Below are 18,131 nucleotides of genomic sequence, written 5' to 3' on the forward strand. Positions count from 1 at the left end.
CCTGTCCATGTGGAACTTTCCTCTATGTCCACCAGTGTCCTTGCCACCCATGACCTTGTCACCTCTGCCTGAGCAGCCCCTCTGGACTCTTTGCACCTTTGTCTGCCTCAGTTCCCTGTGACCTGGAAGTCTCCTAAGGAAAGGAAGGGTCATGTCCAGTCCCTGATACTTCCCAGGCCCTCGTACAGTGTTACTCACCAGGCTCCAGACGTGCCTTCCTGAACGAGTGGATAATGTGGGTTCTAAGATGCCTGCACTAACACTGATATGATTTCCTCTTCCTGTTCCCAAGTATATTTAATGTGGATGGTGGAAAATATGACAGGCAGGTTGAAAACAAAACAGAGGTGACTGAATATAATCCTGAGGAATTGCCCAGGTCCATAGGTTTCCAAAGCTAGGTCGACATTGATCAAACCAGCACTTTTAAAGATAATTGTTTGCCCAGGAGAAAGTGGACTAGACGAGTCAGACAGACATGGCCTGAGCAGCATTTGGCATGTGTTAGGTTGAACGGTGAGGTTGTATCAGCCTGCAAGGAAAGTGGAGGCAGACGTGGATCTGAGGGAGAGGATCATGGTAACACACGAGAGACGGGTGTGGTGGTCTGAGGAGGGAAAGGGATTCAAGGTGAAATCTAGGTATCCTAACCTGAGAATTGGCATTAACAAAATCAAAAGGTAAATCGGGAGAAAAGGGCTTAAGATTTAGGAATATGACTGTGATTTTGGAAACAGTGTTGATACTGTATTGCCAGTAGACCTGAACTACTCAAAATGCTAAGTGAAGATTTCAGGATGAAGACAGATGAAATCAAATGGAAACATGAATCTTAAGGAAGAAAAAAATCATCGGAAACAAACAAACAAAAAAACCATGGCCAAATGTAAAGGATTATTTCCCCTTAATTTCGTGAAATTGTATACCATCAAAAATTATACATTGTTTATGAGGTTTATAAAGTATGTAGCAAAAAGAATGGAGGCAGTGTTTAATGGATTTATATTGTTGCAAGTCTCCAATATTTTATATTAATATTACACTATTAATTCAGTAATACAACTCAGTAACAAAAAAGAATGAAGTATAGATGCACATGAAGTGGATGAATTTCCAAATAATTATCTTGAGTAAAAAAAGCCAGACAGAAAAGAGTACATACGATCTGATTTCATTTTGTGAAATTCTATAAAGCGCAAACTAATCTCTAGTGTCAGAAAGCAGATCAGTAGTTGCCTGGGGCCAGAAGGGTCAGAGCAGGAGGGACAAAAGAAAGTGATTGCGGTGATGACATGGGTTTTAAGTATCTTGATGGTGGTGAAATTTTCAGTGGTGGATACATATGTCAAATTTTATCAATTTTATTCCTTAATTATATGATGTTTATTGTGTGTCAATTGTACCTCAATAAATCTGTTTTTTAAAACTTTAAATAGACTGTAAATAATTAAAAGGATGTAGTGTAATTCATATAGGAACTGCTAAAAAATAACGCAAACATATATAGACAAAAAGCCAACACACAATTAAATGGAATTGTAAAAAATATTTGGTTAATATTAGGGAAGGAGCAACAAGAAAAAAAACAGATTGGACAAACAGGAAATAAATGGTGAGATTCAGCCTGGTTGGTAATCTCATTAACTCCAAATTAGTATAATTCAAAAGTATAAAGAGTTAGAATTAATGAAAAAGCAAGAGCCAACTATATACTGTCTGTTGGAGATGCAATTTAAAAGCCAGACAGACATACCGAAAGTAAATGGATGGAAAGAGGTATAACATCTATATAACACCTAAGAAAACTTCTGCGGCTATCTTATAGTCCTGAGGAATTGCCCAGGTCCATAGGTATCAGATGAAATTGATTTAGGGCAAAGGATATTGCCAGAGATAAACAGAGATCTTTTGTAGTGTTAAAGGATAAATTCATCAGGAAGTCAAAACAATCATCAATATGTACATGCCCAATAATAGAACTTCCAAATACATGAAGCAACAATTTACAGGATTAAGTGGAGATTACAGCACACCTTTCTCAGGAATTGATAGAAATGATTAGATGAATACAGCTGAGTGAAGTCATAAGAGATCTGAACACTATCAACCACCTTGACTTAACTGATATTCATAGAGCAGACACAACATCTACTGAAGACTCGTTCCATATTGGAAAAAATAATTGCCTCTTTGGATGGTGTTGCAAATCAGGATTACCAAAGAAGAGGCACAGGGCATAATGTTCTGTGGTGGTGCTATGTTCCATGGTCTAGATAGAGGATTTGGACTACACAGGTGTATGAATTGATAAGCTCATTCAGTGCTACACTTAAGAAATATACATTTCATTGTTTCTGAGTGTTCATTGTACAAATCTGTAGATTTTATTGAGTCCGTAAAAAGTTTCATAATAAAATGTTGAGGGAAAGAATCAATGAGACAGAGAGTCAGTAAATAAAGGAGGGAAGAGCAGTGTAAGAGCAAAGAAAGGAGAATGTACCTTGAAGGGACTCAGAGGAGGCGCAGCCTGGAAAAGGGAGGATGGAGGGATACACGTGAGCTTAGCTGTCACCAAATACTTACTAGGCTTTTATGTGGAAGGTGGCTGCATTTTATCTTATTTAGGTACCGGTCGGTTGAACTGAGCTCAACAAAATGTTTTTCTTCTGACTTTTTTTCTTAATTTATCTTGTTATTTTAAAACACTCTGAAAATTACAGAAAAGCTGCGAAAACTATACAAAAGCTTTTCCTGAGCCATCTGAAAACCAGCTTCTAACACGATGAACAGCATTCCTAAACACTTTAGTGTATTCTCCCTGCAAAGGAGAACTTTCTCCCCCATAACACAATAGAGCCTTCATATCAGAACATTAACATCAATACATTACTACTAATTCTCAAACCTCATTCAAATTTCTCCAATTGTTCTTATGTCATTTATAGCTCAGAAGTCGTCATGCAAATCCCCATAGTGTCACTTTTCTATGACTTTGGTATTTAGTGAGACATTGACAGGTTCCATTAGTTACAGCTTGGCAGGCACCTTAAAAAATTGGGGGTTTTTTAGATCTTTTTAAATTTATTTTTTGCAATTTATTTTATTTTATTTTGACGTTCAATATTATTTTATACTAATTTCAGGTGTACAGCATAGTGGTTAGAAATTTATATAATTGACAAAGTGATCTTCCTGACTAGGACCCACCTGGCACTATACATAGTTTTTACCATATTATTGATTATATTCTTTATACTTTACATCCTCATGACTGTTTTGTGACTACCAATTTGTATTTCTTAATGCCTTCACCTTTTCACCCTGTGCCCCAACCTCCCTCCCATCTATCACCATGGTACATTTAGTACCCATCTGACACCATACATAGTTATTACAATATTATTGACTATATTCCTTATGCTGTACCGTATATCCCCATGATTACTGTATAACAACCAATTTGTACTTCTTAATCCCTTCCCCCTTTTCACCCATCCTCAACCCCCATCCTATCTGGCAACCATCAAAATGTTCTCTATCTATGAGTTCGTTTCTGTTTCATTTGTTTATTTTGTTCTTTAGATTCCACTTATATGTGAAATCTTATGACATTTGTCTTTCGTTATCTGATTTAACTACACTCAGCGTGATACTCTATAGCTCCATCCATGTTGTCGCAGATGGAAAGATCTCATTCTTTTTTGTGGCTGAGTAATATTCCATTGTATATATGTACCACCTTTTCTTCATCCATTCATCCATTCAGGGACACACAGGTTGCCTTCATATCTTGGCTGTTGTAAATAATGCTGCAATGCGCATATGGATGAGCATGTCCCCTTGAAGTCGCATTTCAGACATACATATCCAGAAGTGGGATTACTAGGTCCTTCTTTGTCTCTTGTTGTAGTCTCTGTTTTAAAGTCTATTTTGTCTGGTATAATATTGCTATCCCAACTTTTTTGTTTGTTTGCTTGTTTCAATTTTCATGAAATATCTTTTTCCATTCCTTTACTTTCAGTCTGTGTGTGTCTTTTGATCTGAAGTGATTTTCTTGTAGGCAGCATATGTAGGGTCTTAATTTCTTACCATTCCTCCCCCGCCATCTTTTTATTGAAACATTTAATCCATTTACATTGAAAGTAACTGTTTCTAGGTATGTAGTTATTGCATTTTATTATTCATATTTTTAATTTTTTTTTTTTCCATCTTAAAGAAGTCCCTCTAAGATTCCTTGTAATACTGGTTTGGCGGTGATGAACTCCTTTAGCTTTTTCTTGTCTGGGAAGCTCTTTATCTGTCCTTCGATTCTAAATGATAGCTTTGCTGAGTAGAGTAATCTTGGCTGTCGATCATTGTTTTTCATCACTTTGAATATTTCCTGCCACTCCATTATGGGAGCTCCCTTGTAGATAACTAACTACTTTTCTCTTGCTGCTTTTAAGATTTTCTCTTTTTCTTTAACCTTTGCCATTTTAATTATGATGTGTCTTGGTGTTGGCTTCTTTTGGTTCATCTTGTTTGGGACTCTGCTCTTCCTGGGCTTCTATATCTATTTCCTTCTCCAGGTTATGGAAGTTTTCAGTCATTATTTCTTCAAATGGATTTTCAACTTCTTGTTCTCTCTCTTCTCCTATAAAGTGAATCTTGGTATGCTTGATGTTGTCCCAGAGTCCCCTTAAAGTCTACTTATTTTTTTGGATTCTATTTTCTTTTTGCTGTTCTGGTTGGGTATTGTCTGCTACCTTATCTTTTAAATCACTGATTTGATCCTCTGCTTCATCTAATCTATTGTTGATTCCCTGTAATGTATTCTTCATTTCCATTACTGTAGTCTTTATTTCTGACTGGTTCTTTTTTATGTTTTCTATCTCCATTTTTATGTTTCTTGTCTCTTTGTTGATGTTCCCTGAGATCATTGAGCATCCTTATAACAAGTGTTTGGAACTCTGCATCTGGTAGTTTGCTGGTCTCCATTTTGTTCAGTTCTTTTGCTGGAGCTTTGTTCTGTTCTTTTATTTGGGACATATTTCTTTGTCTCCTCATTTTGACTGCTTCCCTGTACTTTTTTCTATGTATTATAGAGGGCTGCTATGTCTCCAATCTTAATAGAGTGGCCAAATGTGGTAGGTGTGCTGTGGGACTCAGTGGCACAATCTTCCTGGTCACCTGAGCTGTGCACTCCAGGTGTGTCTTTTGTGTGGGTTGTGTCCTCCTCTTGTATTTGAGCCTTGGTTGCTGTTTGCATGTCAGTGAGAGGGATTGACCATAGGGCTGATTAGTTGTGAGTACTGGCCATGACTACAGTGGAGCAGTTGTGCAGGGGCTGACCCTTCAGAGCAGGATTGCCTCAGCAGGGCTCTGGTGCCTACCCAATCCACCCGATGACTGTGTAGTCCTTGGAGGCATCTGGGTGATGCTCCAGCTCATTTTGAAGCTGACCACTGGGTACGCCAGCCACAGGACCACCTGAGAAGGGCCCCACTGAGTTCAGCCTCAGGCTGTGCCCTACTTGGGGCCACCTGGCAGGAGCCACAAAGCAATCCACAGATGGCTGCCACCTGCACTGTGCTTGGAAGTGTCTTGAGAGACCAAGCTGCGAACCAAGGCTGGCTGCCACTAGTGCCAGGCTTAGGGCTGCTCAGCCAGAGGTATGGGACATGTTCAAGCTAGATGCTGCATGTCTGGGTTCCACAAACCTTTGAGAGACCCTAGGAAAGTCTGTAGCATGAACCAAGGCAGGAGGTTTATGCAAAAAAGCCACTGGAAGAGTCTTTGGTGTGCCTGAAAGTTGGGCGTGGTGGGGTCTCAGAATCAGCAGGGCGTTGCGAATGAGTGGTGTCAGCCCACTTGATGGAGACTCAGATATGGCTCCCACCTGCGTCTGCACGCTGGGAAGGGGGTCACTCAACAAAGAAGCAATGACTTACACCAGCTCCTCTGTCCAGGAGAAAGCTGCCCTTCCAGCCCCCGTCCCGAAGTCAGACAACTCCGTTCACCTTTGTATATTCCTGTCATTTCTCCAGCTGCTGCCTCAGTGCTGGAGCTCAGAGCCAGTAATTCCATCAGTGAGTAAGTCTGTGCATGGGCCCTATATAAGGAACACCTGGGACTTCAGCCATCCTCCGTCTCACTCAGCCACAATCTCCACTGGTTTTCATACGGAGAAATTATGGGGGCTTCCCTCCCTGTCACTGGAACCCTGGGCTGGGAAGCCTGCTGTGTCTCTGGGACCCCATCCTCCTTTGGAGGAATCTCTGCAGCCAAGATATCCTTCCTGACTTTTAATGGTCACACACAGGGGTTGGACCAGCCAGTTCCATGTCTCTGCCCCTCCTACCATTCTCGAGGTGGTTTCTTTTGTATATCCTTTATTGTAGGGCTTCAGTTCAGCAAGATTTCAGGTGATCTTCCATGATGGTTGTTTTGTAGTTCAGTTGTAATTTTGATGTGGTCGTGAGAGAAGGTAAGCACAGCATTTACCTACGTGGCCATCTTGACTGGAAACCCCCTAAAATTTTTTTTTCAATTGTGGTAAAATACACAGCACATAAAGTTTACCATCTTAACCATTTTTATAGTACTATTAAGTAGTATTTATATTCACATTGTTGTACAACCAACCTCTAGAATTATTTTCATTTTGCTGAATTGAAACTCTATATCCATTAAACAACAACTTCTAAGTGCCTCCTCTCAACCCAACCCCTGGCAACCACATTCTACTTTCTGTCTGTATGCATTTGACTACTCCATGAACCTCTCATGAGTAGAATCATACAGTATTTGTCTTTTTAGTGATTGGCTTATTTTATTTAGCATAATGTCCTTGAGGTTCATCCATGTTGTAGCATGTATCAGAATTTCCTTCCTTTCTAAGGTTGGCTAATATTCCACTGTATGTGTATACCATATTTTGTTTATTTATTCATCTATTCATGGATACTTCAGTCGCTTCCACCTTTTCTTGTGAATACAAACAAATTCACTGTTGTGAATAATCCTGCTGTGAACAGGGGTGTGCAGATATCTCTTTCAGTCCATGCTTTCAATTATTTTGTTTATATACCCAGACGTGGAATTGCTGAATCACATGGTAATCCTATTTTTAATTTTTTGAGAAAACCATACTGTTTTCCGTAGCAGCTGCATCATTTTATATTTCCGTCAACAGTGCACAAAGCTTCTAATTTCTCCACATTCTTGGCAACACTTGTTTTCTTTCTTTACTTTTTTCTTTTTTGATAGTAGCCATCCTAATGAGTGTGAGATGGTATTTCTTTAATTTCATTGGAGGTCTTTCTAGATCCTGTTATTAATTTCCAATTTAATATCATTGAGATCAGAGAATACACTTGATGTAATTTCACTCCTTTTAAGTATATTTGGGCACGTTTCATAACCCAGACCATAGTTGTTGGTCAGAAGAGGATGAGTCTTCAGTAAATGTTGCACATCTGTTCTATGAATGTCAATTAAGTTAAGGTGGTTGATAGTATTCAAATCGCTTGTGACTTTACTGATGTTTTCATCTAATCTTTCTATTAATTACGGAGAAAAGGGTGTTATAATTTCATTTTAATTCTTTTAATTTTTGTTTCATGTGTTTTGAAGCTTTATTGTTTGGCACATATACACCTATAATTATTATAACTCTGATGAATTAACCCTTTTAACACAACAAAAGGTCCCTTTTTATCTGTGTTAATACTATTTATCTTAAACCAACTTCATCTAATATTAAGATAGTCACAGCAGTTTTCTTAGGCTTACTGTTTGCATGGTATATCTTTTTCCATCCCTTTGCATTCAGTATATCTGTGTTTTGCTTTTAAATTGCATCTCTAATCGACAGTATGCAGTTGGGTCTCGTTCTCCATCCATTATAAGCATTTCTACCATTGAATTGAAGTGTTTAGTGGATTTACATTTAATGTAATTACTGGCATGGTTGCAGTGGTTCATACAATTTTATGATTTATTTTGTTTGTCCAGTCTATTTTTCCTGATCCTCCTTCCCTACATACTTTAATGTTAATTGAGTACTTGTCTGAATTTCATTTAATTGTGTATTGGCTTTTTATTTGTAATACTTATATTATTTATATGCAGTTGCTATAGGGATTACAATAAACACTTAAATTTGTTTTTAATTTCGTGAAATTTAAGTCTTTAAGTGTGGAGTTCATTGGCATTCAGTACATTCTCATTGCTGTGCAATCATAACTACTGCCTGCCATCAGAAATTATTTCTTCTTCTTAAACTAAAGTTCTGTACCCATTAAACAATAGCTCTCCATTTCTCTTCCCCCAACCCCACCTCTGCCCCTGGCAACCAGCATTCTACTTTTTATTTTTATGAATTTGACTACTCTATGTATTTCATATAAGTGGAATCCTACATATTTGTCTTTTTATGACTGACTTATTTCACTGTTAATTGTCTTTAAAGTTCATCTATGGGTTGGAATTTTTTTCCTTTTTTAAGGTTGAATATTCCATTGTCTGTATTTACATTTTGTTTATCCACGTATCTACTGATGGACATTTGGGTCACTTCCAACTTTTGGCTATTGTGAATAATGCTGCAAGGAATGTGGCTGTGGCTGTACAAATACGTCTTTGAGACCCTGCTTTCAATGCTTTTGGATATGTACTCAGATATGGAATCCCTAAATCACATGGTAATTCTATGTTTAATTTTTGGAGAAACCCCCAAATTTTATGGAAACTGTTCTTCCATAGGGGCTGCATCATTTAACATTATCACCAACAGTGCACAGCCTTCCGATTTCTCCACATCATCACCAACACTTGTATTTTCTGTTTTTTCTGATCGTGGCCATCCTAATGGGTATGTGGTGTTATCTCATTGTGATTTTGATTTTTATTTCCCTAATGATTAGTGAAGTTGAGCATCTTTTCATGTGCTTGTTTGCCATTTGAATATCTTTTTTGGAAAAACTCTCTTCAAATCTTTTGCCCATTTAAAAATCAGATAATTTATTGTTGTTGTCACTGTTTTGTAGGAGTTCTTTATGTATTCTGGATATTAACCCCTTATTGGATATATGATCTGCAAATATTTCTCCCATTCTGTGGGTTGCCCTTTCACTCTGTTGATTGTGTTCTTTGATGCAGGGAAGTGTTAAAATTTGATGTAGCCCAATTTACCTATTTTCTTTTTATGTTGCCTGTGCTTTTGGTGTCATATCCAAGAAATCATCACCGAATACAAGATTGTGAAGAATTGCCCCTATGTTTTCTTCTAAGAGTTTTTTAGTTTTCACTCTTATGTTTAGATCCTTGATCCATTTTGAGTTAATTTTTGTGTATGGTGTAAAGAAAGGGTCCAAGTTCTTCTTCTTTTTTTTTGCATATGGAAATCCAGTTTTCCCAAGATTATTTGTTGAAAAATTTTTCCTTTCCCCATTAAATGGTTTTGGGACTCTTTTCAAAAATCATTTGACCATATATGTATCAGTTTATTTTGGGGCTGTCTGTTCTATTCCATTTGTCTAGGTGTCTGAGGCACCTTTTTAAATCAAAAATTCATTATTTAATGTTTGATCTTGTATCCTGATCTTCTCAAAGGTTGCGTATTGTATATAACACTTATTTGTAAAAATGTGGAGGGTGGGGAAACAGAGAGAGAGAGAGAGAGAGAGAGAGAGAGAGAGAGAGAGAGAGAATTCACACATAGGGTGAAATAGAAAAACTAAATGAAACAGTTTTAATGGATGCTATTACTAATTGAGGGAGGGTCACATGTGGTTTTTGCATTTTTATAAAAACTTTCCTTGCCCATGTGGAATAGACATATTTTGTTTTAGTATAAGAGAAAAGAATGCTGGAAACTTTTTGAAGTGTAAGTTACTTGCTACCGTGTTTCCATGAAAATAAGACCTAGCTGGACCATCAGCTCTAATGCATCTTTTGGAGTAAAAATTAACATAAGACCCGGTCTTATTTTAATATAATATAAGACCAAATCTTAAATAATATAATGTAATATAATATAATATAATATAATATAATATAATACCGGGTCTAATAAAATATAGTATAATGTAAGACAGGGTCTTATATTAATTTTTGCTCCAAAAGACGCATTGGAGCTGATTGTCCGGCTAGGTCTTATTTTCGGGGAAACACAGTAGCACCAAAGGCCAAGGGGCAAACATGAATAAAAAGAATGAGAGTTGAGAGCTAGAGGAAAGATCCCAGTTCTGTTTGCTTTTGGTAGCTGAGGTGCAGGGAATGGGAGAGGGATCCTGGGAGGGAGGAGAATCTGGACGCCACTTAAGCCCATCTCTGCTTTGTCTCCACAGGTCTTCAATGCCTCAGCCGTGACCACAGGGCAGGAGAGAGATCACAGGCAATTAGCTGGCCTACAGAAATGGAAGCATAGCCTCTCGGACAGGTGGTGTCCGCCAGGTACATTCTAAGACTGGTTTCCAACCCTTACCCCACCCTTGTCTCCGGCTCCTCCAGCTCTCTGGTTCCCACAGTTCCTGGTTCTTTATTCACAGGTATTAGATGCCTTCTGTGTACCAGGCACTGTGCTAGTGGAGGGCGTGAAGCCCCTGCCCTCCTGGAACTCTCCTTCTGGGATGGTATCTAGTCAGGCAGATGAACAAGACAGTGGGAGAGATGAGATAGGAACTGTGAAGATACCTGAGTGATGGGTGGGACAGAAATGGTGTTGGTGAGGCCTCCCAGGGATGGTGACTTTGATGCAGACAGCCACTGTCTTTGGTGCTGAGAGCCAGGTAGAGTGGTCCTGAGAGAACCCCCTGGGAACCATGGCCCCAGGGGGCATGGACTAGGCTTGTTTAAGCAAAGGTAGGGGGCCCCTGGGGTGAGTGGGGGCTGAAGAGTCACAAAGACAGGTGGGAGCAGATCACACAGGACCTTGAACACCATGGAGGGAGCATGGGTTTTATTTTGTGACTGAAGAGCATCTCTGAAAAGTTTTAGGCAGAAGACTGATAGGATCATATTTGTATTTTTATTTCACACACTTGGATTGAAATGGGACAAGACTGGAGCAGGTGGAGGGCCATCCAGGGCATATCTGTGAAGCGTAGTCCTTGGTCTTCTGCCTAATGAGGTGTCTGTGTTCCATATGGTTCTATGGGAAAGGCAGCAGGAACTACGCCTGGCTGGTAGCTGACTGGGGGTTTTGCCTCGCACATGTTTCCTTTTCTCCCCACTTGTGTGTGTTAGGAATCTATCTTCTCCTGCACAAGGGCATTGAGAACTGGCAAGAGTAGCTAGCACCTGGGGGTGTTTAAAATCCCTTTAAGAATTTGCATTTCCTCTTTACTCTGTGCATCTTCCATTAGGGCGAGCCCACATTGCACACACGGGCTTATCAAGGTGTCAGGACATGGAGAGGGAAGAATCTAGCCCCAACAAATACACAAATGCAACTGTAAACACAGGAGAGCTCCTGCCACTTATTGCTGTGGTCCGAAGATGAGATGGATGTTAATTTTGGATGGTAGTTTTGATAGAAGCATTGCATATAAGGCAGGTAAATCCATATCCAGAGTGTCTATTCCAGTAGGAACAAAAGTATTGCTCTTTTCCGTGATAGACGTGGATCAGTGTAATCAACCTGCCACCAAGTAGCTGGCTGATCACCATGGGGAATGATGCCATTTCACAGGCTGTGTTTGTCTCTGCTGCTGGCTGACTGGGCACTTAGCAGTGGTCATAGACAGACGGACCTTGTTGTGTGGAAGTCTGTGTTGTTGGCCCATGAATAATCTCCATCCCAGCCACCATGGCCACTTTGTTCATGAGCACATTGGGTGATGAGGGAGTGACTTGAGAAAGGGGTTGAGTGGTAGCAGCAGAACAAGGCATCCTATCCTCCTGTTTATCAAAATCCTTTTCTGCTGAGGTCACCCTTTGGCAAACATTTACGTGGGACACAAATATCTTCCCATTTTTCACCAGTTCAGAGAGGTCCATCCAAATATATCTTCCCCAGACTTCCTTGTCACCACCAGTTTTCCAATCATTTTCCTTCCCCGTCTCCGACCATCCAGCCAAACCGTTGGTCACAGCCCATGAATAGGTATACAATTAAGTCCGTGAACTTGTTGCAATGATGGTGGTAACCTTTTCTGATATCAGAGGGATTATTAATTATGAACTTGTACCAACTGGACAAACAGTTAACCAAGTTTACTATTTAGAAGTGCTGAAAAGGCTGCGTGAAAAAGACGAAAACGACCTGAACTTTTCACCAACAATTCATGGCTCTTACATCACGACAATGCACCAGCTCACAGGGCACCGTCTGTGAGGGAGTTTTTAGCCAGTAAACAAATAACTGTATTGGAACACCCTCCCTACTCACCTGATCTGCCTTCAATGACTTCTTTCTTTACCCGAAGATAAAGGAAATATTAAAAGGAAGACATTTTGATGACATTCAGGACATCAAGGGTATTATGACAACAGCTCTGATGGCCATTCTAGAAAAAGAGTTCCAAAACTGCTTTGAAGGGTGGGCTAGGCAGTGGCGTCGGTGCACAGCTTCCCAAGGGAAATACTTCGAAGGTGACCGAGGTGATATTCAGCAATGAGCTGAATTCTCATTCTCATCAAAGGTAGCACTTTTTCTAGGATGCGTTCGCAAACTTAATTGTCTGACCTCGTACCCCCCACAGTTAACAGTAGAGTGCTGCTTTGCATGCCCGACTTTATGGTTTGGTGGGTCAGATAACAGTACATGATGGGAAGCTCAGGTCACAGGGTAATTTGGTGGCCTATGATTAGCCATTCAGTATCTGCTCAGGCACAGTAGCAGGCCAAAATCTGTTTATGAAAAGGAGAGTAGTTATCCACAGAGCATGGCAAGGTTTTGTTGCAAAATCCTAAGAACCTGCACTGAAATTCACCTATAGGGGCTACCAAAGTAGAGATACAAACTCACACTGATTAAGATGGCTACTACCAAAAATGTTAGCACGTATGTGGAAAGATTGGAATCCTTGTGTACTGTTGGTGAGGATGTACAATGATGCAGCCATTATGGAAAACAGTATGGAGGCTCTTCAAAAAAATTAAAATAGAATTTCCATATGATCCAACAATTCTTACTTCTGGTATATATGCAAAAGAATTGAATGCAGGATCTCAAAGAGATAGTTGCACACTCATGTTCATAGCAGCATTATTCACAGTAGCCAAGAGGTGGGAACAACTCAAATGCTCATTGACATATGAATGGGTAAAGAAAATGTGTTATATACACACAATGAATATTATGCAGCTTTAAAAAAGAAGGAAATCCTGTCACATCTACAACATATAGCTGAATCTCAAAGACATTATGCTAAGTGAAATAGGCCAGTCACAAAAGGACAAATACTATATGATTCTACTCATATAAAGTATTTAAAGCACTCAAAATCATAGAAACAGAAAAGTAGAAAGATGATTGCCAAGGGCTGGGGGTAATAGGGAAGGAGATTAGTCCTAATGGATAATGAGTTTTAGTTTTGTAAGATGAAAAGTTCTACAGATTGTTTGTACAATATGTGAATATACTTAGCACTGCTGAAATGTACACTTTAAAATGGTGAAGATGGCAAATTGAAAGTTATATATTTTTTACCACATTTTTTTAAAAGTTCAAAGGTATCATATAAATAGTATACTCAAACCGTGCTTCTTATAAGTATCTGATAAGGTGTTTCCAGTGGTGATTATTTGCACATCTCTATTGCCACATCAATCCAGGGACTATCTGTGTATAGTACATAGAGTCATTGGTGCCTTTAAGCCTAACCAAACGAAAGAACCAATTCCAGAAACCCCAGAAAAGGCATCCTTCAGATTCTTTTCCTCCAAAATCACTCTCAGTACCAAAACCTTTGTTAGTAAACATTCTCCAGAGAAATAGAAATTGTATCTATAGGGAGGCAGAGATTTATTTTCAAGAATTACTCATGCAATTGTGGAAGCTGGCAAGTCCAAAATCCAGAAGGAGGCCTGCAGGCTGGAGACTCAGAGAAAAATTGATGTTGTAATCTATTTGGGCTAATATAACAAAATACCACAATTGGGTGGCTTAAACAACAGACACTTATTTTTTACAGTCCTGGAGGCTGGGAAGTCCAACATCGAGGTGTTAGCAAGATAAGTTTTATTCTGAGACCTCTTCTTTTAGCTTGTAGGCGGCCACCATCTTGTTGTGTGCTCACATGACCTTTTCTTTGTGTGTGTACAGTTTGAGTCCACAGGCAGTTTGCTAGTAGAATTCCCTGTTCCAGGAAGGTCAGTCTTTTTTGTTAAGACCCTCAACTGATTGGATAAGGCCCACTCACATTATTTGGTATAAACTGATTTACTCAAAGTCTACTGATTTAAATATTAATCTTATCTAAAAAACATCTTCACAGCAACCTCCAAATATGTTTGGACAAATACCTGGGTACCATGGCCTAGCTGAATTGACACATAAAATGAAACATTATAATTACCTTGGAGATTACAATTACCATCTTAAACTTAAATAGCCTAGTTTAAATAATGCTAACATAATTTTAATGGTATCCAACCACTACGCTCATACATATTTCCATCTCTCTTCCTTTATATTGTTGTCATTGATCACGTCTTTGTACATTGTGTGCCCGTTGAAATAAATCTGTTATTATTGTTTTATGCCTTTTTCCACTAAATAATATATGAAAAAAGATGTGACAAAGCAAAAGTACTATAAAATTATGATATGGACTGAATTATGTTTCCCTTAAATGCATATATTGAAGCCCTAACCCCCAGTGTGATGGTATTTGGAAATGAAGTATTTAGGAAATAATTAGATTTAGATGAGGTATGAAGGTAGAGTACTTGTGATGGGATTAGTGCCCTTATAAGAAGAGGCCAGAGAACTTGCTTGTTATCTCTCTCTCTCTCCCTCCCTTTATCCCTCCCTCCCTCCACGCACACAAAGAAGAGGTTGTGTGAACGCACAGTAAGATAGTGGCCGCCTACAAGCTAAGAGAAGAGCTCTCAGAATATAACCTGCCTTGCTGACACCTTGATCTTGGACTTCCCAGCCTCCAGAACTGTGAAACTGTGAAAAATAAATGTTTGTTGTTTACACCACACAGTCTATGGTATTTTGTTATAGCAGCCCAAATAGACTAAGACATACTGGCATTTTTATTTATCTATGTAGTTACCTCTTTCAGTATTTTATTTCTACTTTCCAGTATATTTGTTTCTTCATATGGCTTATGAACTATGGTATAATGTCATCTTATTTCAACCTGAAGGACTCCTTTTACTATTTTTTATAGGGAATTTCTACTAGTAATGTACTCCATTAGCTTTTGTTTATCTGGGAATGTCTTAAGTTCTTCTTCATTCTTGAAGATAGTTTTGCTGGATATAGAACTTCTTGATTGACAGGTTTGTCTCTCTCAGCACTTTAAATATATAATCCACTGCCTTCTGGCCTCCATGGTTTCTAAAGAGAAATTAGCTAATAACTTTATTAAGGATGCCATGTATGTGATGAGTTGTGTCTCACTTGCTGCTTTTAAGATTCTCTGTTTGTATATGGCTTTTGTCCATTTGACTATGTATCTCTGGGTCGATCTCTTTAAATTTATCCTGCTTGGAGTTCATAATGAGCTTCTTGAAAATATAGACAAGTGTTTTATCAAATTTGGGTAACTTTTGTTCATTATTTTTTCAAATATTTTTCCCCCCTTTCTCTCTTTTTTTTTCTCTGGGACTCTCATGATGTTGGTGCATTTGATAGTATCCCATAGGTCCCTCAGGTTCTGCTCATTTTTAAAATTTTTTTTTTGGAGCAGAAGGCAGCGCCCGCGGGACGCTAACGATGGCTCCTGGCCTCCAGTGCCCGTTGCTGCGGCTCCTGGTGCTGTGGCTCGGGCTGGTGCTGCTGTGCGCTGTGGCGGGGGAGTGGGTGCCAAGTGCTGCGGCCCCTCCAGCCACCTTCCAGCTGTTGTGGCCCATCTTGGGGGGAGCCCTGAGCCTGGCCCTTGTGCTGGGGCTCCTTTCCGGCTTCCTGGTCTGGAGACGGTACCGCAGGAGAGAGAAGTTTACCACCCCCATAGAGGAGACTGGCGGGGAGGGCTTCCCGGTGTGGCTCTGATCCAGCAACAATGAGCATCCCCTGCCAGCAGGAGGCCGCGCCCACTCATCATTCATTCATTCATTCTGGAGCCAGACCCTGCCTCCCAGACACAGCCCTGAGCCAGGCTGCTCCAACCACAGGGGTGGGCAGGGATGAGGGACGGGTGAATCACTTCTGAGGCCTGGACCCAGGCTTCAGAGGAGCCTTCATTCAAGGTGTCTGACTGCCCTGCCTCTGGCTCCAGGACAGAAAATGAGACCTAGGCTGGCTCACACCAGACAGCTGACACTAAGGAACTGCTACATTTGCACAAGGGTCCCCCCTCCCATGGCCTGGCAGCCAGTCTGACCTGACAGACAGACACAACACCAGGCCCTACCCACTCAGATGAGCTGAAATTCCAGCACTGGGGTCTCAGCCTGGGGGGTTAGGGACCTGTTCCTAACACTAGGGGGCTGGCCCTCTAGGGGGGCTGGCCCTAAGACACTGCCCCCCCAACCCTCAAAGGGGGGGAGATATTTATTTTGGGGAGAAAGGTTGGAGGGGGGAGAATTTATTAATAAAAGAATCTTTAACTTTAAATGGTTCGAAGAGTGGCATGATCCCCAGCCTGACTTCCCAGAACTGGAGGGAGGAGTGAGACAGCCGCGGGGGGCGGGGGCGAGTCTCTGACTCACACATTCTCAATGTCTGGGCTTCCAGGACCTGGCTAGGCCCTGACCGTTTTCCAGGGAAGATCTTGAGGAGAAACCCCACTATACAGTGCCCCAGCTCTGCCCCCTCTTCCCAAAGGCCCTAGGTTCCAGACTAAAGACTTCCTCTGCTCAGCAATCTTTATTCAGCTCCCGGGAGGGGGGGGGGGGCAAAAAAAAATAAAAAATAAAAAATAAATTTTTTTTTTTTGTTTCTCTTCCCCAGTATGAATAATTTCAATAGCTTATCTTCATGTTCACTGATTTTTTAAAAAATTCTGCTGGTTCAAATTTGCCACTTATCCTGTCCAGTGATATAAAAACACAAAGAGATTGAAAGTAAAAGGATGGAGAAAGATATTGTTTGCAAGTAGTAACTAAGAGAGAGCTCGAATGGTTATATTATTAACAAATAGATTTGAAGTCACAATAGTTTTAAAAGGGACGTAAGAACATGCTTTGATAAAAGCTTTGAACCATCAAGATAATATAATAATTATAAACATACATGTTCCTAACAAGAAAGCCCCCAAAATATGAAGCAAAATGGACTGAACAATAATAGTAGTGGGAAACTATAAAAGCCCTTTTCAGAAATGCCTAGAATATTCAGACAGAAAGATCAAAAGGAAGTAGAAGACTTGAACAACACTATAAATCCATTAGACTTAAAAGATACAGGGGCCGGCCCGGTGGCTCAGGCAGTTAGAGCTCCATGCTCCTAACTTCGAAGGCTGCTGGTTCGATTCCCACATGGGCCAGTGGGCTCTCAACCACAAGGTTGCCAATTCATTCCTCGAATCCCAGCAAGGGATGGTGGGCCCCGCCCCCTGCAACTAAGATTGAACACGGCACCTTGAGCTGAGCTGTCTCCTGGATGGCTCAGTTGGTTGGAGTGCGGGCTCTCAACCACAAGGTTGCCAGTTGGATTCCTCGAGTCCTGCAAGGGATGGTGGGCAGCGCCCCCTGCAACTAAGATTGAACATGGCACTTTGAGCTGAACTGCTGATGAGCTCCCAGATGGCTCAGTTGGTTGGAGCGCGTCCTCTCAACCACAAGGTTGCTGGTTCGACTCCCGCAAGGGATCGTGGGCTGTGCCCCCTGCAACTAGCAAAAGCAACTGGACCTGGAGCTGAATGGCACCCTCCACAACTAAGATAGTAAGGACAACAACTTGACTTGGAAAAAAAGTCCTGGAGGTTCACACTGTTCCCCCAATAAAGCCCTGTTCCCCTTCCCCAATAAAATCTTAAAAAAAAAAAAAAGATAACTACAGGACATTCTCACTAACAACATCACAATAC

General features: G+C 40.4%; 1 protein-coding gene across 1 annotated transcript in view; it reads left to right on the forward strand.

Moving 5' to 3' along the window:
- Window positions 1-18,131, forward strand: part of TNFRSF10B (TNF receptor superfamily member 10b) — a 36,951-nt gene that overhangs the window by 9,149 nt on the left and 9,671 nt on the right. Inside the window, exon 2 of the mRNA XM_033134745.1 lies at window positions 10,332-10,437. Coding sequence (XP_032990636.1) covers window positions 10,332-10,437 — 106 coding nt within the window. The remainder of the gene's footprint in view (window positions 1-10,331; window positions 10,438-18,131) is intronic.

The sequence above is a fragment of the Rhinolophus ferrumequinum genome, chromosome 18 (genome assembly GCF_004115265.2).
Source record: "Rhinolophus ferrumequinum isolate MPI-CBG mRhiFer1 chromosome 18, mRhiFer1_v1.p, whole genome shotgun sequence".
Lineage (NCBI taxonomy): Eukaryota > Metazoa > Chordata > Mammalia > Chiroptera > Rhinolophidae > Rhinolophus > Rhinolophus ferrumequinum.